This window comes from Xenia sp. Carnegie-2017, unplaced genomic scaffold, assembly GCF_021976095.1.
Source record: "Xenia sp. Carnegie-2017 unplaced genomic scaffold, XeniaSp_v1 HiC_scaffold_19, whole genome shotgun sequence".
NCBI lineage: Eukaryota > Metazoa > Cnidaria > Anthozoa > Malacalcyonacea > Xeniidae > Xenia > Xenia sp. Carnegie-2017.
In genome coordinates, this window is record NW_025813481.1 from 1444635 (window position 1) to 1468490 (window position 23856).

The 23856-nt window shown below is 35.3% G+C and overlaps 4 protein-coding genes across 4 annotated transcripts; 3 read left to right on the forward strand and 1 right to left on the reverse strand.

The window, feature by feature from the left end:
• On the forward strand, positions 1 to 11116 carry LOC124438714 (phospholipase A-2-activating protein-like). Its single transcript, XM_046988914.1, has 29 exons — positions 1 to 315; positions 499 to 558; positions 914 to 1004; positions 1425 to 1531; positions 1698 to 1827; positions 1915 to 1986; positions 2095 to 2168; positions 2536 to 2582; positions 2626 to 2648; positions 3072 to 3135; positions 3210 to 3259; positions 3366 to 3430; positions 3761 to 3819; positions 3894 to 3923; positions 4209 to 4286; positions 4876 to 4948; positions 5053 to 5286; positions 5613 to 5650; positions 5818 to 5852; positions 6271 to 6298; positions 6476 to 6515; positions 7481 to 7591; positions 7998 to 8097; positions 8222 to 8333; positions 9156 to 9232; positions 9777 to 9846; positions 10014 to 10076; positions 10244 to 10336; positions 10894 to 11116. The coding sequence occupies exons 1-29, from the start codon at positions 84 to 86 to the stop codon at positions 10933 to 10935; spliced, it is 2298 nt and encodes a 765-aa protein (XP_046844870.1). The 5' UTR covers positions 1 to 83; the 3' UTR covers positions 10936 to 11116.
• On the reverse strand, positions 10821 to 12066 carry LOC124438031 (uroporphyrinogen-III synthase-like). The gene is given in 2 exon segments (XM_046988019.1): positions 10821 to 11706; positions 11709 to 12066. Coding segments are annotated over 2 exon segments (984 nt in total). The 5' UTR covers positions 12013 to 12066; the 3' UTR covers positions 10821 to 11026.
• Positions 12067 to 12075: 9 nt separating this feature from the next.
• LOC124438027 (probable palmitoyltransferase ZDHHC24) lies at positions 12076 to 13516 on the forward strand. Its single transcript, XM_046988015.1, has one exon. The coding sequence runs from the start codon at positions 12187 to 12189 to the stop codon at positions 13192 to 13194; it is 1008 nt and encodes a 335-aa protein (XP_046843971.1). The 5' UTR covers positions 12076 to 12186; the 3' UTR covers positions 13195 to 13516.
• A 94-nt stretch (positions 13517 to 13610) lies between these two features.
• LOC124438023 (E3 ubiquitin-protein ligase LRSAM1-like) lies at positions 13611 to 23399 on the forward strand. Its single transcript, XM_046988009.1, is given in 25 exon segments — positions 13611 to 13757; positions 13919 to 13972; positions 14468 to 14512; positions 14723 to 14797; positions 15324 to 15392; positions 15462 to 15546; positions 16165 to 16286; positions 16398 to 16440; positions 16604 to 16651; positions 16952 to 17002; positions 17088 to 17149; positions 17843 to 17992; positions 18162 to 18249; positions 18321 to 18372; positions 19196 to 19338; positions 19341 to 19410; positions 20250 to 20337; positions 20549 to 20623; positions 20714 to 20794; positions 20934 to 21029; positions 21180 to 21278; positions 21518 to 21649; positions 21772 to 21894; positions 22675 to 22812; positions 22913 to 23399. Coding segments are annotated over 25 exon segments (2184 nt in total). The 5' UTR covers positions 13611 to 13685; the 3' UTR covers positions 23036 to 23399.
• Positions 23400 to 23856: the final 457 nt, after the last annotated feature.

The following is a 23856-nucleotide window of genomic DNA, read 5'->3' on the forward strand; positions in this document are numbered from 1 at the left end:
TAGTAACACTGTCGTCTAGCGCACTTTAGCATTCAGACTTTTCTGTAAAAAAATACTCGTTTTACGTTGAGTTTTAGAAGATAATGTCTTACAAACTCAGTGCAGTGCTTAGAGGTCATGAAATGGACGTTCGAGGAATCTGCAAGAGTACTTTCCCAATTGGTGGTCTTGTTTCAGTGTCAAGGGATCGAAGTGTTAGGGTATGGAAACGAGATGATTCCACCAATGAGTTTGTGGAAGGACAATGTTTCTCTGGTCATCAAGGATTCGTAGCATCAGTACACGCAATGCCTGCAACAGAAAAACATCCACATGGTACAGAATTATCATTTTAATTGATTTTTTCCCTACTCTGCCAACGCTGGTATGGGTCTTTAATCTGGTAGGGAAAAGGTTGAAAAGACGCTTCCTTGAAACAATTTTCCTTGTTTGAATAATTTTTCACATGTGTTATAGCTGTTTTTGTTTTGCTTTCATTTGTATTTTGCTTTAATGAAGGATTGATCGTTACTGGTGGACACGATAATCTTATTTTGATCTGGAGTATCGAATCTTTGGGTATTATACTTAACTATAGTTAGTCAAATGGTTGCATTTTGATTATATTTTGAACTGGACCAATGACATTGAACATACACTGATCCAAAGCAGACTGTGTATTCAATATCATTTTAGTCAAAATTCTTAGAGATGACTTGCCTTGTTTACATTTTGTTGGTGGAGGCATAATAATGCCCAATGGAGGCAAGGCATTGTTGCAAGTGTTGTCTAAAAGCACTCGACCAAATCTGCCGAAAACGTAAGTCAAGGCAAGTCATCTTATGGTTGACAGGACAACCTCTTTAAGACCAACTGAATTTTGAATTGTTGTTTTGAATGCTTAAGACTGCAAGAATTTGTTATGTTCTTTTAGAGCCAATTCAAAAACTACCTGGGCACTCTGGTGCCGTTTGTACAATAACTTCTGGAAATTATGGTACAATACTGTCTGGATCATGGGACAAGTAAGTACCATGTTGGACAAATTAATACAAATAAATAAATGTTGAGTTTCGTATACCTAGGATCATAAGTTGTAAATTCTCTATTTCAAGATCCTAATATGATTCAGGATCCTGCACAGGAGTGGTTGAAGATCCATCGCAGGATCCTGTGAAGTTATATGTAGAATCCTATATAAGATTATTTAGGATCTGGATTTGACAAAACCAGGATCTGCATAGGACCCTGTGCAGCATCTTACAGGATCTTATAAAATCTCATCAGATCATAGCTTAGGACCCTTCAAGATCTTTTAGGATCCTACCAGGAACCTAAAGATAGGTTTAATTATGTATTTTACCATTAAGCAACATACTTAGATTCAATGTATGTTAAATATGTAATATTTTCATGTGCCATTGTCTTTGGCTTTATATTACCAGAACAGCCAGGGTATGGCTTGATGGAAAATGCATAATGAACTTAAAAGGTCATGAGCAAGCTGTTTGGTCTGTGGCCATGATAACAGACCAAGGATTAATGCTCACAGGTTTGTTATCATTTCACATCATTCAGGTGCATGTTGAATAAAAAAACCAGCCAAGGATATTTTTTGCTGTTGCCTTTGTTGTCTGAAATAATTATATTGATGATCTTATAAATCCTACCAACTATATCAATTGAACAATCTCTTTCAAAATATGTGATACACGCAGCCTCTGCAGACAGGACAATAAAGATATGGAAGGCCGGATCATGTATTAAAACATGTACAGGTCACACCGACTGTGTCCGTAGCATAAGCGTTCTTTCTTCAAGTGAATTCATCTCCAGTTCAAACGACAAGTAAGTAAATTCATTTGATCTTATAAATTGTAATAAAAATTCTTCCTAACACCACGTCATCTTTACCAACTGCATTCTTATTCATAGTACCATACGCAAATGGAGTACAACTGGTCATTGCATACAAGTTTACCAAGGTCATACAAACTTTGTTTACAGGTATGTGTAATAATTATGTATGATTTAAGTCGTTATATTGTATCTAACCATGTTCATGTTTGCTGTAAACATTTTCCCTTGATATGGGACTTTTTTTCTCCTTTTTAGTCTCGCCGTTTTTCCGAACGAGAGCGATAGCTTCATCTCTACATCAGAGGACAGAACTGTCAGAGTTTGGAAAGGTATTTATAATTTCATTCGTGCAAATAGTTAAGTTGCAGGCGTATGTGATATTTCATATAAATGTCAAAGTTTTGTGTTCTTGAGCAATAAACAACATCAACGCAGCAAACATTGTCAATAATTATATATATCAATAACGTAAACTTGTCTTTCGTACGTAGAAGTGTTTGATTAACAATCTGAAAACAGCCTTGCAGTGCATATTTCTAAAATCGGAATTCCCTGTAAATGCTATTCCTAAAATCGTCTCTTAATGGATTATTTGAAGGAATTTATCTTAAAGCAAATTTATGCTACAAACGATATATGCTGGTCAAAGTTATTCATGTAAATCACAGAACGCCGACTTCAATCCGTTTTTTGTAGACGGTCAATGCGTTCAGACAAATTGCTCATGCCAGCGACTTCAATCCGTGTAGACGGTCAATGCGTTCAGACAATTGCTCTGGCACAACGGTGGACATCGCTGTCGGCTCAAGGTAGAAAATAAACTTTATTTGAGAAACCATGGCAACAGCAAATTGTTGTGGAAACGTGCAGAATGTCACTGGTTTAATTATTATCGGTACGATATCTAAAGTACAACGGTTTCCTTCGTGATTAAATTATTCACGGCTTGAAGGTTGAAGGGTTAAATATTTATACATCTCATTAGAGCATTCTGTGCTTAATGTGCCTTTTACGCGTCGATTGACTTTGGGTTTAATTACCCGTTGGTTAAACCTCTTTGGAGCATCTTTCACTTATAGCGTAGCCTGTCTGCAGGTTATCCTTGCTGAACTGTTAGTGGAAATCTTTTTATTTTAACTTGAATGTGAGTGAGCTGGCTCTGGAAACGCCATGGCTATTCCCACTGCTGTTGAAATGACGAGCATCTTAGAAATATAACCTAAATTGTTTAGTGACGGTATCGTTCGTGTTTTTACATCCGATCCGCAAAGAATTGCAGACGAAGACGTATTGAAGGTTTGCGTGCATACTGTTTGAGTACACATAGTAGATGATTCTTAAAATAAGATTATCGGCTTGTTTTTATGCAGCAATTTCAAGAAGAGGTCGCCAGTCATGCTGTTCCTGTGCAAGTTTCCAGGTGAGATAATTTTTATCGAAAAAATAAATTTTAGGATATCATTCAACTATATTCAGTGTTGTCGTTTTATAGCAATGTATATTTGATAAAATGCCTTGTCTTTAAGCGATGGCAAACTAGGCGATATTGATGTCAAAGATCTACCCGGACCCGAGGCATTATTAAGACCAGGTGGGCCACTTTTAGCCTGTAAGGATGCGTGCTATTAAATCAGTCATGTAATGTAAAGTCAATTATGTATAATATATGATAAATTATATAGGATGTTAGGGAGTTGACTTAATATGTTATTACACCTCTATATGTGAATCCAAGCCTATGATAGACGTGAAGAATTTAATTTGCGTTCTTGCTCTAGGTAAATCAAGTGGGCAGAATCAATTATGTATAATATATGATAAATTATATAGGATATTAGGGAGTTGACTTAATATGTTATTACACCTCCATATCTGAATCCAAGCCTCTTTGCCAATGATAGACGTGTCGTTCTTGCTCTAGGTAAATCAAGTGGACAGAATCTTTTGATAAAGAGAGGTGGAACGATCGAGGTCCATCAGGTGGGAAAGTCTATTTACAATTTAATGACAATTCACGCAATAATTGCTCCTTAAAACTGTTTCTCTCCCTGCAGTGGAATGATTCGGATAGTGTATGGAATAAGGTATGTTCACGAGGGATCAAGCTTTGTTTAAAGGTGATAGAAGAGATGATATGACTGAGTTTCATAAACTCTGCAATGACGAATCCATAATGACCAAATGCCACAAGCCATAGGCCATAGACAATGGATTTCAAAGGAACTTATTTCGACATATAATGCAAATATGAATACGAGTCATCCAATCATCGACCTTCCCATATCCATTCCTCAAGCCATATAGTCGACACGAGTGGCGAAATTGACATTGACTCGTTTGTATGAAAGATGATCTTTATTGATATTTAGATTGGTGAAGTGGTTGGAGCTGGCGGTGGATCTGATGGACCGTCTACAAGTGCAGGAAAGAAAGTTTTCGAAGGAAAGGTATTGTCAAATTGTAGATTCAAATGGTATTCTTTCCCTGAACTACCAAATGGAACACGGTTATTCGTGATTTAATGGAGGTGTTCATTGAATTTGTCAACTTGAAACTATCCAATGTTTATCATATGATCTTTTCATGTAAAGGTCATTTTTATCCGTAAATATAAAATAACAACAACATATCGCGTGCATAGTCTATAGCCTGTGCAAACCGATCTGAGCACAATAAATCATTAAATCAATCAAAGAGAATTTGCAAATCAATCATGAATACATGTTAGAAGGAAAATTAAAACATTTGTTTTAAATTTTATTGTTTCGCATTATTGTTATTTTATGAAAGAAGTAAAAGATTTTTCGTGTTTGCGCACTGTCTTCTGCAAACCTCGGAGATGTTTGTGAGAACTCTCGAGCATGTGCAACCCTCGACTTTCAATCTTGACTTGCACTGATCTGCTCTCGAGCTCACCCAAAGGTCTCCTCGGTTTGAATAAGCCTCTGCAAACGCAGTAAACATCTTTTATTTCTTAAATGATACAGCAGTAGTAAAAATTCTGTTAATTGATATGATTTATGATTTCTTTGACAGGAGTATGATTATGTGTTTGATGTTGATATTCAGGAAGGGAAACCCGCATTGAAGTTACCTTACAATATCACAGGTAAAAATAACTGTTCAATAGAAACTCCGCGATATCTGCTCTTCGTCTTAATGCGACCCATATCAACCTATCGCTATATTTTGTATGGAATTTATCTTTTTTAGACGACCCATGGCTTGCCGCACAGCAATTTTTAGAAAGGAACCAGCTTAGTCAAGAATTTCTCGATCAAGTTGCTAACTTCATCATGGCGAGAACGAAGTCGGTAACGATTGGTGCCGAAAGCAATCAATCTTCATACGCCGACCCTTTTACCGGCGGGTCTCGTTATATACCTGGAGCATCAACGTCTGATAATGCGCCTGATGCCATTCATAGTGGAGCTGATCCTTTTACAGGTAAAAGACAACACGAGATCCCCAAATGTCCCACACTTCAACTTGCAAAATAAAAGTTAATAATACGTGTATACGGAGGTGGATTAATAGTCGTCTGACAGGGGGGTTTCCAAGGGGGTTGCATCGGTGCTCTTACTCGTTTTTATTTTTTAGCGAATAGTAACATTATGACTATAATCTACTCTATGTTCGCCATTTTCGATCATTTTAAGGGGTGTGTGCACCAAATCCCCCCCCTGAACTCCCAAGAAAACCTGCCCATGCATAGATATGAATTGTGCATACTTTTTGTGGAAGTTTGACCATTTTATATTTGTTTACGTTAGGACAAGGAAGCTACAAACCAAGTTACTCAACATCCGTGGTTAGTAGTATTGTTCACCTATAATTAGCCACCTGTGCTCAAGCAAGCAAATAGTGACTCTCTATACTTAACTATGTGTCGTTTTTTTATTCTTCGTCGAGAAGATGAAGAGGTTTGTCCAGTATGAGAAAACGCTTTAAACTTGAGTAAAATGTATTCTTATATAGACAGGAAATGAAAGACAATCATCCACAAAGTTAAGGTAAGGCTACGACAACACGACTTTCTACTGAAGAACTGAGAAAAATTTCAACATTTTACGACAAGATGGTCCACCATTCAAAGAACACGCTTCTCATTTTTATATCTGTTTTATTTGTCTGAGCTATTTTGGTTAAAATTTCTTCATTTTCCACGGTAGACGTCAATCGATCACGTTCTAATGAGAAATCTGAATTTAATGTGGACTATTTTGATTTGTTATTAATTATTTCTTTTCAATTTTCCACCATTATAACTTGTGTCAGCATTACAAATTGAGCTTTACAATAGTCGCTCGTAGCTTGAATCAAACGTTAATGTTGGTGATGCAATTTCACAGTGGTAACTAGTGGCCAGCATTATATAGAGAATTTCATGATCGTAACTCTTAGCTAAAATCGAAAGTTAAATTTTGGTAGAGCAATTTACAAAGATGACTGTTGTTCAGTATCATAAATTCATAGTCAGTTAAATCATTCATAATGGTAACTCGTAGCCTGAAAAAATAATTACATGGGAACGGAATGTTGTGCTACTAATTGAAGCGCTTAATAGTCTTACATAAAGTATTATGTCTAATCTTGTACAAGTAAAACGAATATTTGTGTATTTTCCTTTCGTTAGAACCAGATGCTTTCCAATGACGATTTTTCAGAAATTGAAGGTAAACAAATCACTCAGTTTTGTGTATAAGGTACAGCTATTTTTCCGTTCAAATCACTTATCCGAGTCGAGGAAACACTGAAGTTATTCTGCCAACCTGTCTCGCAACCAATTAACATGAATTGTTTTTACAAAACAGACTTGGCTGTGGTTACAATCTTAAATATTTCCCTGAACAGCATATTTCTCATGGTGAATGACGATTGAGTAGTTCTTAAAAGCAACTGTTGAAAACCAAAAAAGATATATGAAAATAAATGACACGATACATCTCCGCATGAATAGCTTGTTTGTCATGGTGAATGACGATTGAGTAGTTCTTAAAAGAACTGTTGAAAACCAAAATAAAGATATTTGAAAATAAATGACACGATACATCTCCGCATGAATAGAATATTTCTCATGGTGAATGACGATTGAGTAATTTTTAAAAGAACTGTTGAAAACCAAAATAAAGATATATGAAAATAAATGACACGATACATCTCCGCATGAATAGCGTGTTTGTCATGGTTAATAACAATTGAGTAGTTCTTAAAAGCAACTGTTGAAAACCAAAATAAAGATATCTAAAATAAATGACACGATACATCTCCGCATGAATAGCGTGTTTGTCATGGTTAATAACAATTGAGTAGTTCTTAAAACTGTTGAAAACCAAAATAAAGATAACTGTAAAATGAAATGACACTTCGTCACAGACAGATGGCACGTCTGCCCATTTCTTGTGAATAGAAGTAATTTTTGTTTTCATCGAAGCAGACGTGACACCACGCGAGAAGTCTGCCGAAAGCATCGCGTCGTTTAGTTTCATTGCCATCTTTATTTTGGTTTTCAATAGTTCTAAGAAATTCTCAGTTGTCATTCACCATCGTGAAATATTATTATTATGACGCCCTTTATTATTTTTATTTTTATTGATATTATTGTTGATTATAACTTTCATCATCTTTACGTACCCAACAGAGGCATTGTCCGTCGCTGTGGATAAAAAAAGTCCTTCGAATCCTTTGACTCCTAAACAAGTTGATACCATTACAAAATTAATCAGATGGCCAACTGATATTTGTTACCCAGGTTTGTCGTTTGATGGATTTGTTTTTCTTCAATTGCCTAACAAAATCTTCGTTATTTTCTACTTCATATTTTAATCAAATGTAATTCAGCCAGATTTTAATCGATTTTTTCTTTGCCGATTGGAAATGCGGTCAGAAAATTTTCTATGAATAAGCTTGATATCTTGTGAGTTATCATGCTTACAAGTAAGCCGGTTATATAAAGCTCTCGACTAGTTTTTAACTACCGTTTTTGTTGTCAAAAAGTAGTAAAGTCGATGTTGTAAATGTTGTGTGAAAAGTTAATTAAAGTTAAATATGATACATGTTTGACAATTTTAACAACACAGTTGAAAATGGCGGCCACACGTTTTATGGATATTTATGATAATATCATCTCGTTTTTATTTTTCATCGTACGCTTGTAGGATTAGATGTCCTAAGAATGTTCATTCGAGATGACGTCATTTCACAGGATTTTATCAAGAATGGCGATGAGCTTGTTCAGCATCTATTAAAAATTACTGGGTAAAGTAAAGCTGTCGATGATTTACGTATAAGCACTGTGTTTGATGTCTGCCTTTCCAATCTCGTCGAATCGAAATAATTGTCGTTTTTTTCTTTTATTGGCGCTGGCTTACCGCCGTTTTAGGTGTGATAAGGCCAAGAATCATGACCTCACCGTCGCTGTCGTATTCAGAATATTTTCAAATCTTTTCGCTCACCAGCAAGGCCGAATTGTGATGTTAAAACAAAAAGAAGAGGTGCGCGCAGTTTTCATTGTTCGTTGGACGCTGTATGCATTTGGAAGGCGATCTTTCTCTAAAGCCTACTTCTCATTCATTGCAAAACGTCGGCATAGAGCTTTTACGACATCTGCGAGCGCTTACGATCAATGGGAACCCATTGAAAATTGTGTTTCCGATTTTTTGTTACGGTCTCCGAACATCGGCGCTGCCATCGCTAGAAACAAAACAATTCGTTTCTTGCGATCATCGCCGATCATTACCGATCATCGCCGATCATTGCCGTGTGCTACTTTCTTAAAACCTCTTTTAGAACGAGAATCTGTTTAGTCAGGCAATTTCGGTGATGACGTATATTACATACGATTGAAGCTGCAGAGAAATTACCAACTTTAGATTAAAAGGAGGCATTTTAAACTTTGGTATGGATACTAAAGCGCGTTGGCTTTTATATCATCGCCGATTTATGAGAATATTTTGTGCACTTGCTATCACCGACCATCGGCGTTAAACGTCGCCGATTCTAACGACCCTTTTCATTAAATGAGAACTAGGCCGACCATCGGCGATAAACCGGCGATATCACCGACCATCGGCGATAAACGTCGCCGATTCTAACGACGCTTTTCAATGAATGAGAACTAGGCTTAACTCGCGATCCTTTGTGTCTAAACTTCCCCTTTTTGGCGTGTTGTTGCATTATGCATTTATATGCTTACAGCTTAAATTTTGTCGGCTCAATGCTGTTTTCTCAGAATTATTGCATATATCTGGTGTGTGTTGTATTTTCCATAAGCTATTATAAAGACAGCGTACATGCTTTTCTTTGTTTTCTCTTAGATCCAGCAATGCATCAACGATAATTGTCGATATACCAATAAAATGACTCAAATTGCTTCATGTACAGTTCTTATAAAGTAAGTTCAACTTTCATCTTCATGCGAGCTTCGCTTTACACGTCGATTTAACAGTATGCAAAATTTGTTCTCTAATACTAAAGTTTAATTTTTCTAAAGTAAGAATGGCCACCATTTTTGCACGCCTGAAAAAATTACACACCAGTATTAAATGGAACGCGTTATTTGAACTTGGTAAAACCGGTCTGTTGTATCCCCCATCTAAAAGTGTTGTATCCCCTTTTAGAACTGTTATATCTCCATGTACAACTATTGTATCCCAACATAAAACTATTGTATCTCCATCTAAAACTGTTGTATCCCAACATAAAACTATTGTATCTTCATATAAAACTGTTGTATTCCCGTGTAAAACTATTGTATCCTCATGAAAAGTTATTGTATTCACATGTGAACTATTGTATCCTCATGTAAACTATCGTGTCCTTATGTTAAACTGTTGTAATAACATAATAACCTTGGTAAATTATTATAACATCACATAGGTTAAAAACATATGTTGTGTCTTTCACTTAAGACTTCCTCATTCAATTCTTTTTAATAGTTATGCTATTGAGTCTAAAGATAAAAAAGGTCTCGAGCTCAAAGCTCCTTGGATAAACAGTTTGCGAACGGTAATTCAAAATAATTCCCTGTTTGAAATTTGTTTTATGATACAAGCACCCTGCATGAGCGGAGTTACGCTCTCTGATAATAAGATTCGAGTGTGTTGTGCATTGTTGCATAAAAATATCCATGAAAATAGTTTTCGATTGTGTTGAAGTTTGCATTGCGTTTTAAGGTAATGAATTATTTGAAGGACAACGAAGCGAAATTTCGTGCTATGGTTGCGTTGGGGACGTTGGTATGCCAGTGTTTATTATTGTGTTAGTTATCGCAGAGTAACCTCCAACAAAATGTTACAAAGTGGTCATTTCAATGCCTTGTTTTAAAGGGCACTTAGAGGAACGTTGGTTGTACATGTCAAAGAAAGTTTTGAGCTAGATCCTTTATCTTTCTTTTTTTGTTAAGATTTGGAAGGACGAAGAAAGTGTATCATATGCTAAAACGTTGGATTTTCATAATTTGATTAATCCACTAACATCCATATCAGACCCCTCCAAGGTAAGTATGGGAATTTTCATTGCTTATACAATAACTTTATGGTACTACGGTGTTGCTAAGCTGTCAGCATCGCCGCTTAAATTACACTCATATTAATTCTACACCATATATGTATTAAACAGAGTATTTTTTTGCGAAAAGTACATAGGATTTACAAACGATGCTGGCAGGCAGGTTAATCCCAAGAGAGGTTAACTATTTAGCTTGTAAAGTAGGTAAATGGTTTGAACCCGAGAGTATCGTTACATGTTTGTAGATGTAGATCGTCCAGGTTAGTAGAGTCCTGAGAGGGACTGTTGTAGTTGATGTTAACTGACGTTTCGACATCCTTAGCGGTAGTCATCTTCAGAGTAACAAAAAAAATTCACAATAGTTCAATTTTGCCTGCCAGCAAAACGTAGACAAGTTGAGTATTCCATACAAGTATTGTATATGTGTTCAACAATGCTTTCTCGTTGTGTTGCATATTGTGAAAAATTATTGATTTGTTTGTGGTACTTTGTATTTCATTATCACATCTTGCTTTCTAACAGGTCATTTTTAATGACTATTCCCAGGTTGCCAAGTGTGCTATACAGATAATGGAAGCTTTGAGGTGACAATTGTGAATGAACTTCTTACAAATTAAATTTCATAAAAATTACACATCGCGATTTTGGTTTTCACAATCACTTCTTGTACATAGAGGTATTAATGAACATTCTTTATTTCAAAATATTGTTCAATATTGGTCTGTGATGACTTATAAAGCATATCAGTAATATATGTTCCAAATTTAAAGCGAACAACTCTAAGCTATTCCAAGATAGAACTGATTACTTGAAGTAGTGATTCTGGATTTGGTTTTTGCGAAGTTCCCGAAACAAATAATTTGTGTTTATCTAACTCTTTAGCAGTTGATTTTCCTATAGCAACTAGCTTTGACTCGTTGAATGTCTTCAAGTGTTTTCGCAAAGCTTCGCCCGCAAAATTAACTCCAGATGGACTAAAGAAAACGATGCATGCAGGCTCTTGCGAACGGACAACTGCTTTTCCCGACGGATTCCCGGCGGTTTTTTCCGATGCATCCAATTCACAAAGGTCGCGCTCCGCACAAAATAATTTCTGTATGTTTTCAATAATATCTGGATGAGGTTTGGTACAGTAAGCCGTAATGCAACAAATCTTGAATCCTTTCTCCATCACTATGTTTGGTAATGTTTCTTTCTTTATGTTAGCACAAGGAAAAAGCAATTCTTTACCTGCATCTGACGCAGTGAGCTTGTTTACAATAATATTCGCAAGTTCCTCGGCGCAACCAGATTCTTCACCAACAATCGTCTCAAATTTCAAGTTCTCTCTCGCGTATTTGCCTGTCGCTTTTCCTGTTACAAAACTGGGATTTTGGACCATTTTTCGTGCAAATCTGAGCTCCATTCTTCGATAAAGTTGGTATCTTTGACGCAAATGTCGACCGCCTCCACAGCGCGTTGACTTGTAAAGATCAAACCGCGACAGTTTTGTGGATGTCGTAGTCGCTCTCTAAGTTCATTCTGATTGATGAAATCGAATGAAAGTACAGGTATAAATACGGGAAAGTAATTCTTTTCGGTAAAGAGCTTTTCGTAGTTGTCATTCACGTTTTGGGTTTTCAAGAACAAAATTGTTTGCTTTTTACGATGAACTTCGTCCGCCATGCTGGACAGTTTTAATTTGTTTGATGTAAGATGAAGTAGTATACGCAAGGCAAAATATTTTATTGTTTTCAATGGTTTTCAAAATTCTTTCATTATTATGGTTACAGATTTTGAGTTCTTGCTTTTACGTATCTGGTAGTTTCCAACGTGTTGTCAATATAAACTTTGAGTCTAATGAACTCTAGAAATACTGCCATAAAATATAAAGTAACCTATTTTTTGACCGGTATCTTTTGGACCCGCAGGCTCAGACGAATTAAATTATTGACTCAGGTGTGGTTTGTTTTGTTTACAAATTTTATAAAAAGTAAACAATTTTGCCATTTCATTCGTCGAAACATGTCGTCTGGCCACACGTTTTTTCCAAAGCGTACGGGAGATCGTATCGCTTGCTGCTTTATGGTAATAACTTTAGTAATTGTAGTGAATTTTGAACTACGAACTGTTCTGCCTATATATCACGAACCATACTCTACATGGTGGCTAATTCATACGGTTTGTGCATTTTTTGCGGCCTTTAACGTCTTTTCAAACTTATTTTTCATGATGGCTACGGACACAACCAGTGGTAGTGCCAGCCTTCCTGCTGTACTCAAACCTGGTTGGACCTACTGTCCTTTCTGTCAGCTCAATTCACCACCAAGATCATATCATTGCCACGTGTGTGACACATGCATCCTCAAACGAGATCACCATTGTGTATTTGGTGGAACATGCGTTGGCTACAAGAACTATCGCTATTACCTCATGATGGTTGTATATTTATGGCTTGGTGCCCTGTATGCAAACATATATCATTTTGAATACATTCACAGTATTGCTGGTGGATTCAGTTTGGTTACCTTTTTCACAATGTTTATGCCATTTATCATGCTTATATGTGGGTATTCAACTGGCTACCAGTTTTATGTATTGTTTTTGGCGGGAATCTCTGTGTTATCGCTGTTTCTTTTTTCCTGTTTGTTGTATCTTCAAATAAAACTTATTCTCAATGGTCAAGTCACATATGAAAACAAGCATGGGAAAAGGGAGTACGATCTAGGATACATTGATAACATTAAAGATGTCATGGGTACACGATGGTACATGGCGTGGATAAGCCCATTTCTGCCTTCATCCATGCCCGGGGATGGAGTAAACTTTCGCCGGGGGGATATTTTTTATGATATTAAAAAAATGTAGTTAAGTTAGACATAATCTGAGTAACAATGTAACGATTGATTTATACCATTAATTTGATTGCTAATATTGCTTGTAATTTATTCAGTAAATAATGGTGTTATTGAAGTGTGCAAAAAGTTCCCTTAAGTATGGCATCATGATTAGAATAATGACAAATTTCCTGGGTATTTCTCTTCGACAATTAGATTGCGAGCTTGGGATTTCCTTGAGGTGATAGTTCATGTTAAAGTAGACAATCAAATAAAAGAATTTGCAAAAGAATACTAAAATGAATTTCTTGTACAATTCAACATTTTGACAAATTAAATTGAGAGTTAATCAACTCATGCCTTATGATACAATTACGAAACATCTTGTATGATGACGTAATGATATTTTAGGAAAGATTGTTGGAGTTACGTCACTGTTGCCCGTCATGCGTCAACTACGTTATATAAAATTCAAAACAATGACAATACATTACAAGACTTCAATTTTGTTTATTTTCTGTCATGCCACTGTTCAAGAAGAAAGAGCAAAGAAGTGTTGAGGATAAACGTGCAATCGAGCGAAAATTAGTTCTAGTTAGTATTATTCATGTGTTTTATCTTATAAGTTGTGGTTTCATGTGAGAACTTTGTGGCTTGATGCATAATTCTTAATGTAAGGAAATTGCTTCGATAAGATAAGGTTTTGTTTGTGGAGTATGGATGAAGTTGGCGATTTTCTTTTTCGTTTCCTACAGGCTCAAGATGATCCAGAGCCGACATTTGATATCTCTTCATGTGGAGCCAAACAGGTATTTAAAAAGCAGTTAAATGAATGATGAATATGTTCCTTTTTTATAAGACATTTAAAATAGACGACAAATTTCTTTTTGGCAAACATGTTAACTATAACATATTATCATGTAAACTTCCTATAAAATTCCTATATTGATTCACTTCACACTGAAGATGGCATAAAGTATGCTGAAACGTGTTTGCTATAACGAAATTTGTCGTCTATATTAAATGTCTAATAACCAATGTGCTCTCACGAAAATCCTTTTTTATGTTATTTGCCAAGTTTCTTCACGGCCATAATATTGTAACCTACATAGAAAGATAATATTAGTGTAGCCAGAAACCTCTAGCAATGATTGCTTTTTCTCATAACCTATAAAGGCTTTACTAAGGTAGTCTGGTTTTTTCTCAAATGAAAACAATGGTTTTACATACATTACACATAAGCTCATGACTCGCAGTCTGGTTAAATTTGTTTATTAATTATGTGATTTTTATCACACTTACAGATTCCAGAAAGAGTTTACTCGATGTGCAAAGTATTGCAGAAAGAGGTCAGTGAGATTTGTATATTTTAATATGTATGCATGCAGCCTTTTCTTTTAAATCAGTTCTTTACTGAATAACTAAAACACGTATATGCATAAGGAAATGTTTTTGAAACAAGCTCATTACTATCTTAATTCTTATTCATTTGTTCATTTTTTTTTAAATTGTTAACATGTAAATATGTAGCATTAATGTCTAATAAATTTAAAATTAAGGTGCTTCTCCTTCATGATAACAGTATAAAAGATCTTAAAAGTGGTGGTGATCTCAAGAACCTTGCACAACTACGAGTAAGTCTGGTCTTGTTTAAATGGGAGATTAAATGCGACACTTGTGTAAGTCATGTCATGCAAAACAAGAACAAAATTAGCGCTTTGCTACCACAATTTAATTGCAGTGTAATGATTAATCATTTGCATTGTAGTTACACTTAGTAGTGATTTGTTCAAATTTCAGTTGTTGATTTTGCAATTTGTCATGTTATTCACATTCCACATGTTATGTGATTCATTGGCAAAGCCTACCCATTTTTACTAGTACAATGCAAATGTTTTTGTGTTCAATCACTTGAAGAACAATGAATGAAACTGCACATTTATTTTGCTGAAAAATTTACCCTGTAAGAATAAAGGTTGTGCTAGCTTCACCTCTGGCCTGATTTCATAAAATGTTGCCTAGAATGCTGTTTTTCATGTAGCAGTCTTGTTGTTGTTTCTAACTCAAATCTTTTACCCTGTGTGTTCCAAAATGATTAAAGTTGTCAGGCTCAGCGTGGAAATGTAATAATTGTCATGAACTAAGTCTTATGATCTGTAGGTGTTAGATCTTCACGGAAATTTAATCCAGGAGCTGCCGGAAGAAATAAAGTTTTTGACAAGTCTTCAGGTTTTTAAGAAAAAAAAATTAACTTGCCACAATTCGTGATTATACTACCTACATTTTTTTTGTCTTTAGGTTTTAGATGTCGCGAATAACAGCTTGAAGTTTGTTCCTAAGGAAATAAATAAATTATCTTCTTTGCAAACTCTTAATGTTCAAGGTTAGTTATAAGTATAATCAATATTATTTTTTTCTATTTTTATTCATGTTTTCAACATACTAGTGATTGATGATAACTCTTCAACAACCGAAAATAGTAACTTACTTTTAATGTAGAGAACATACTAGTGATTGATGGTAACTTTCCAACAACGGAAAACTGTAACTTACTTTTAATGTAGGGAACATACTAGTGATTGATGATAACTTTCCAACAATGGAAAACTGTGACTTACTTTTAATGTAGGGAACATACTAGTGATTGATGATAACTTTCCAACAACGGAAAACTGTAACTTACCTTTAATGTAGGGAACATACTAGTGAATGATGATAACTTTCCAACAACGGAAAACTGTAACTTACTTTTAATGTAGGGAACATACTAGTGATTGATGATAACTTTCAACGGAAAACTGTGACTTACTTTTAATGTAGGGAACATACTAGTGATTGATGATAACTTTCCAACAACGGAAAACTGTAACTTACCTTTAATGTAGGGAACATACTAGTGAATGATGATAACTTTCCAACAACGGAAAACTGTCTAGGGAACATACTAGTGATTGATGATAACTTTCCAACAACGGAAAACTGTAACTTACTTTTAATGTAGGGAATAAACTCAAGATGTTACCAGATGAGATTGGCAACATGAAGTCATTAAGAACATTAAATATATCGCATAATTTTGTGACAAGGCTACCAATATCTCTGGCAAATGTCAAAACATTGGAGGTAAATCAGTGTCAATTTAGTCTACGTATTTCCATTTTGCCTAAATTTATTTTCAAACACAGTTTCAAATTGTGCACGTATTTATAGAACTTGTTTTGAACTTATTTATAGAATTTGATTGTTGATGCCAATAGTATGGTGTTTCCATCTCAAGGTAAATGAATATTCCATGATTGAAGTGGTTTATTATTTTGTACATACTTATCTCCTTACCACCTCCACTATCCATTTGTAACTTGTCTATCCATCAAATTAAACAAACTCTCATTCCACTGAGCAACTTTGGCTGATGATATTTTTTCTTCATTGTTCCATAGAGATAGCCACCGCAGGAACTGATGAAATGATGAAAAGTCTTTGCACTGGTGGGTAAATTTATTTTTGTATGTTTACTGTATGTTTTTGGTCACACTTGTTGTTTTGGAATTCAAAAATGCACTGCAGTTTAACGTGAAATGCAATGGTTTGGTCAGCAGTTTACGTTGTTGCGCTATGTGAATTTTACTCGCTGTTCAATCACTGTAACAACAATACATTTCTAAAGAAATTAATAGATAAAGCTCTAAAGTTAACATAGCAGCAGAACTAAAATATGTTGTGTACATATGTGGCCGTCCTCACGATGCAGGTACTTCATGTTATTGTTATTTAATATTTATTTTTAGCTGCTGGCATTGAGTACGTACCTCCATCAAAATGTCTCCTGCCTGTTCTGGGTATGAAGTTGTCTATCGAAGTAATAAAATTGTGTTTCTTTGATGTCGCGATATTTGACTTCGCGAAATGTCTGTTCTTAATTAGATGGTGGTTTGAACATCAAGCTTCCTGAAAACAATGCCGAACTTGAAGATCAGCATATCCAGGTGCCATTTTAAATACTGGTTGAAATGAAAAACTGATAGGAATTTTGGGAAATTGTTGGATGAGAGCGTTCTTCATGTAGATAGATAATGTTTTGATCAAGTCTGTAGGCAACGGTAACTGAGCTAAATCTTCGCAAATAATAAATACTGGTTGTAAAGAAAAACTGAGAGGAATTTTGGGAAAATTTTGGATGAGAGCATTCTTCATGTAGATAGATAATGTTTTGATCAAGTCTGTAGGCAACGGTAACTGAGCTAAATCTTCGCAAATAATAAATACTGGTTGTAAAGAAAAACTGAGAGGAATTTTGGGAAAATTTTGGATGAGAGCATTCTTCATGTAGATTGATAATGTTTAGATCAAGTCTGTAGGCAACGGTAACTGAGCTAAATCTTTTCAATTACAGTAAAATGACTCAACACATTCTATAATGAACACACACTTGTATCAAAATGCACATCCATCCAAAAAGTTGGCGGTTTTGTGTTGCGCGTTCCGTGACCCATTTTTTAGTGCCTGTATTTGAAAATTAAGTTTACAATTTTAGCTAGACGGACTTTTTTCATCCTTTGTCAGTCTCTGATCAGATTTCTTTTACTCCTTCACAAAAGCTCCCCACCCCCACCCCCCACTAATGTGTGCCCCTCCTGGTGAAATGCGTCGAACTGTTTGTATGTTTTCATGACTCCCAGAAAAAGATACAAGACCGGGAAAGAGAAAGAGCAGAGAAGCTTGACAAGTTAATGGTGGAACAGCAAATTCGTCAAGCTAAGGAGGAAGAAGCATTACTAATTGCAATGAATAAGAAACAACGAGAAGACATGTTGAAAGCATTATCGCAGGTATTGTCCATCACAAGGGTTTATCCAATGTTATCCCAAGAGAACCCTTTGAGAACTCTGGTATATTCAGTGCTTTATGTTTGGGTAGTGTTTTCGAAGAATTTGAAATGCATCAATAAATACTTTGTTGCTGATTTTGAGATATTGAAGAAACGATATTTCTCTGTAGGATGACAGCAAAGCAAAGGAGAAGCTTCTTATTGAGCAAATAAACAAAGAAAGGAAGATGAATCATGCTTTGACCAGTATAGCCAAAGGTTTGTTCATGCAAATGCACGTTGTGTATTTTTCATTTGATGTTTATATTGCAGTTTTCTTTTGTTTGCAGAGGAGCAACTGGCAAATGAAAGAGTGTCGGCCATCTTGCAAATGAATGATAGGTTAGTTTTGACAATTGTGCAAGTCATGTTTTATGCGTAGCATGTATAGTGAAGACATGAATTTGGCATGACTCGAATCTCAGATCACTCCTGATAATGGCACTAGACTGGAGTATATAAGAACTCAAGTTTCAACATCAGATCACTCCTGATGAAGACAATAGACTGGAGTATATAAGAACTCATGTTTCAACATCAGATCACTCCTGATGAAGACACTAGACTGGAGTATATAAGAACTCATGTTTCAACATCAGATCACTCCTGATGAAGACAATAGACTGAAGTATATAAGAACTCAAGTTTCAACATCAGATCACTCCTGATGAAGACACTAGACTGGAGTATATAAGAACTCATGTTTCAACATCAGATCACTCCTGATGAAGACACTAGACTGGAGTATATAAGAACTCATGTTTCAACATCAGATCACTTCTGATGAAGACACTAGACTGGAGTATATAAGAACTCATGTTTCAACATCAGATCACTCCTGATGAAGACACTAGACTGGAGTATATAAGAACTTAACTTTCAACATCAGATCACTCCTGATGAAGACAATAGACTGAAGTATATAAGAACTCATGTTTCAACATCAGATCACTCCTGATGACGACACTAGACTGGAGTACATAAGAACTCAAATTTCTACATCAGATCACTACTGATGGAGGACTTGGTTTTTATTACAAACAACGTAACTCGTAATGACAACACAATAAAACCTAAATATTTCAAGATTCATCATGATAACAGTTTTGTTACAGAATTAATCACTGCGAAAAACTTTGCATTTTACCCATCTTATCCCCTAAAGGACAAAGTATTCAGAGCAACTACTTGAACAGATGGAAAAAGACAAAATTGCAATGGAGAATCTAGTTAAGGTGACGCAAGAGGACGCCGAAAAGCTTCGAAAGAAAGAAGTATTGGCGGCCATGAATGCTTTGCTCGAAAATGATAAAACCAGGAAAAGTTGCTTGAGGATTATCTCAACATGAAAAACCAAGCCAATTCTGAAGCGATGAAATCGTAAGTAAAGGAAGTGTCAATTTCTATCCATTACCATGTTTCTAAGTGAAGGAAGTGTCAATTTATATTAATTACCATGTTTCTCAGTGAAGGAAATGTCAATTTATATCCATTACCATGTTTCTAAGTGAAGGAAGTGTCAATTTATATTAATTATCATGTTTCTAAGTGAAGGAAATGTCAATTTATATCCATTACTATGTTTCTCAGTGAAGGAAATGTCAATTTATATCCATTACCATGTTTATTTTTTCTTATTTGATGGTATCGAAAAGTCCGGACTTGTATAGGCTGATATACTCAATAAAATACAAACTCTTTATTTATTAAATGTATATACATCACTACAATATACATTATATTTTTTATGCATTATATATTATGTACATTGGGCGGGGTATATAAAAAGGGTATTTAATTAGTTCGACTACGAATGGCTCAGCCAATGCCTTAAATGCATTTTTAAATTCCCGAAGTGTGATTTTTTTTACAGCCATTGAATTTTTAATGTACGTATGTATAATCTTGTGCATAAAAATTATGGTCTTTGAAGGTTTTTATAAACCTTGTATGTTATGTACATTATTTAAATGCTCGTTAAAGCGCCTGGTTTGAAGGGTACACTTTAGGAAGTAAAATATCATGAATAAATCCAGGACATCCCTGGTTTGAAGGGAACACTTTAGGAAGTAAACTATCGTGAACAATCCAATGACATGCCTGGTGTGAAGGGGACACTTTAGAAGTGAAATATCATGAATCCATCCCAGCTCGTTCTTCATATTAACATCATCCATCCGAGCAATAATCGACCTCCATTTTTCGATATTTATGAACAGGGCACTTGATCACTCCATGAAAATCGACGAACTTCTCATCGCAAAAGATAAAGACTATTCAGATATGTTGAAAAATATCGCAAATGAGGTAAAAATCCTTCCTATGAGATGAAAGCATTGCCAATGTAATAAATGTTCTTGTAAGGATTGTTATGAATTTCAGTAAAAGTTCACGGGAAGGGAGGTGGAAGAATAACTCTGTCGTTGAATTTCAGTAGAAGTTCACGGAGAGGGAGGGAGGGAAGGTCGAAGAATAACTCTATCGTGAACAGCAAATAAACAAATGAAGTTGCTTTTAGGACTTTGCTCAAATGGAAGCTTTTCGTGTTCTCCAACTTCAGACCGACGATAAACATCTTCGAATAACCACTCAGGTAACTTGTGGGAATGAGCACATTCCATCGCTCACGTAGAGCTCTGTTTTTACATTCGTAGTATAGCTACAATAAATTCCTCTTCTGTAGCTTGAGTTACTGGAACGCGAACTTCAACAGCTGAGTTTTTTGGAAATGGAACGGAAGAAGGAGAAGAAAGAGGATAATATGGTAGGAAGCCAAATGTTAACTACCTCTAGACATGTTTTTTTACCTCTAGACATGTCAGATCAATGTCATAGTTAAAGCAATGTTCGCAGTTCCCAGTCTACTTCGGGCTTGTCTTCTTTGAGTGTCTTTTTTATGATAGGCTGTTTTGGAATCAAATCGGCAAGCCCTTGCGGAAATGTTTGTTCAGTTGATGGAAGAACGGAGGAAAAGAGAAGAAGAATTGGCCAAGCGACTGGTAGTGTGTTTATTTATTTGGAATATGTACACGTATGGATGTGTAATGATAACGTGATATAGCATATGTACACCCATGGATATTTCATGATAATGAGCTATAAGTTTACATGGGAGAAACACACTGAAGTAGTTTTTACATTTTGTTCAGGTGGAGTTGGAAGAAAGAAGAGAGGGAGAGTTTGAAGATTACTGGTTAATTCAATTCCAGCGATTGATGGATCAGAAACCTGAAACACTTATCATCAAGGTATGTACCTCTGTGTATCTGAGTATCTATACAATCAATCATGTTATTGCGCGTTTTGTGAAGATTAGTTCACATATCAGGACATGACTGTGCATATGTTAAAACATGAAAGGACATGACAAAAAAAACATAATAAGATGTGACATGGTACATGACAGGACACGGTTGGGTACATGAGTATATTGGGTGACTTAGCTGTGGAGGAAAAACATTCCCAAATATCCATAATTTTTCCTTAGGAAAACGGCTGTGATGAAAACGTCGCTCATGTCCTTGCTGATGCGCATGCTCAAGATTACATTGCCAACTTTGCTCGCAATAAAATTTCCTGGCAAATTCTTCGCAATCTGAAAGATGATGATTTAAAACAGGTATTGACTAAGGTTGAAGAAGTTGCTGCTATGATGTCAGCTTATGCATGCGTATTTCATAGATTTGCTTCTGTATTGTAATTTCGGAGAATTGTGCAACATTTCTCTTTCCTGTTTGTCAGATTGGTGTTCACGAATTTGGACTTCGTTGGAAAATCTTACAAGCCGTTCGGGTCTTATTGGATGAAGAAAAGAAAGCAGCCGAGAAAACGAAGAAATTGGAATCTGAGAGTGAACATGTCAAGGTGAAGTTGTGTTTTCTGTTATGGATGTTATCTGCTATTTATTTCGATGTATATATCGTTGAGTCTCGAAAGTAGCTAGCTTTTCCCCGAAAGAAACAGCCTCCTTTGAAAGTAAACGCTCTATTTTTCTATAGAACTTTTGAGAGCCTTCAACATTTGCACTTTTATCGAAGTATCTTGTACATTTGTGTCAACTACCGCAACCCTACACTAAGATAATGTTTATAAAGCGTGGATTAAGAGTTAGTCATTGGAGTTAACACATGCTGAAAATAACTAGTCAAATCTATGCGCTTCCCCAAAGTAGCCGTCGGGCTACTTTCGAGATTCCACGTTATTTCCTTTAATGATAACTGTCTATTGTGGTATTGATGCCAAATATTAGAGCATCTAATGAAATTATCCTTGCTTTTTTACCTTTTTTTAACCTTTTTTACTTTACCTTTACCTTATTTTTTTTTTTTTACTTTTTACTTTACCTTACTTTAATCTTTTACCTTACTTTTTTACTTTACTTTTTACCATTTTCTTTATTTTACCTTTTACTATCCATATTTTATTTTTAATACTTTTTCTGATCTTTATTACCTTTTTTACCTTTTAATTTTACTTTTACTTTACTTTACTTATTACCACCTGAACTTTAATCTTTACTTTATTACACTAATAACTTTCTTTTTCTAATTACCTTATTACTTTATATTTTACCTTTACTTTACCTTACTTTACCTTACTTTACCTTATTTTACCTTATTTTATTTTTATTTTACTTTACTTTAGGCGAAGGAAAATGCTTTAACGCCTGCTTTTATTGTTCCTGCTTCACCAAGTGCACCAGCTGAACCATCAAGTATACCTGTTATTGACTCCATTGAATATAGCGAGGAAAATTCTTGTGTTATATGTTTGGACGCAAAGGTAATTTCAGGAATAATTTATTATCAATCTTCATAAGATTTCGCGATCTTTCGTAACGCGTTGTTGACGTTTTTCATTTATATTCGTTCCATGTTTTTAGCGAGATGTCATCTTTCTTCCTTGTGGTCACGTATGCTGTTGCTATAGGTGTTCGTCTGGCTTAAGCGAATGTCCGATTTGCCGTCAGAGTATTACGAAGGTCGTGAAAATGTTTATGGTCTAGTTGAGCCTGCTTACAATATGAGTAATGAACTGATCATTACTTCATGTATCCTTTGTTGATGCAATGGTTATAGCTATCATTCATACATTGATTATGCAATTGAAGTTTGAATTACGAATGATCACGGATCTGGAGAATTAACGTAACTACTTTATGTAACTCCAATATAAAACACTTGAATGCTGGAACATTGAGTGAACATGCAAATTGTGAATAGAAATTTTGAACATGTAACATATCGCCTTGATTATATTATATTAACCTCAAGCAGATGCTTTGTATATTGGTAGTGTTACGTACTGTAATTTTATGTGTATAGTTTATGGTAATCTCGAACAAATATAGTGTTCCCGTTTGAGACGGACGAGTAAGTGTCAGTTTTGTATATGCCTCATCTCAGGATCGACATTTCGCCTGGAAATAGCACTGTCCTGTTTGCCTACAGACTGTGGCTTTGAGTGTCATTGCATGTGTGGAGACTTGACTTGTTACCTCGTCACCAGGGATCGCAAATTTTTTGAGAGTTTCAAAATTCTTTCAGTAGAAAAGTATCTACGATTTGAATTTGACGAGCAATGAATCAAAACAATAGTTCTAATATTACAAATTTTCGTTTTTATTATGAAGAAAAATATCTTTCTCATATGTTACGTTATAGATTCCTATGCAATAAATTATTACACTGTAATGTCTCCGTGTAACCTAACCCAGGTGTTTTAGAATAAAACACCTGTTGTACTTTCAGATAAAGTCTTTCTAACGCGTAAACCTTACAAGTACTAACTCTTGTTAAAGTGTGAATTATTTCCCTTACTCTTTAG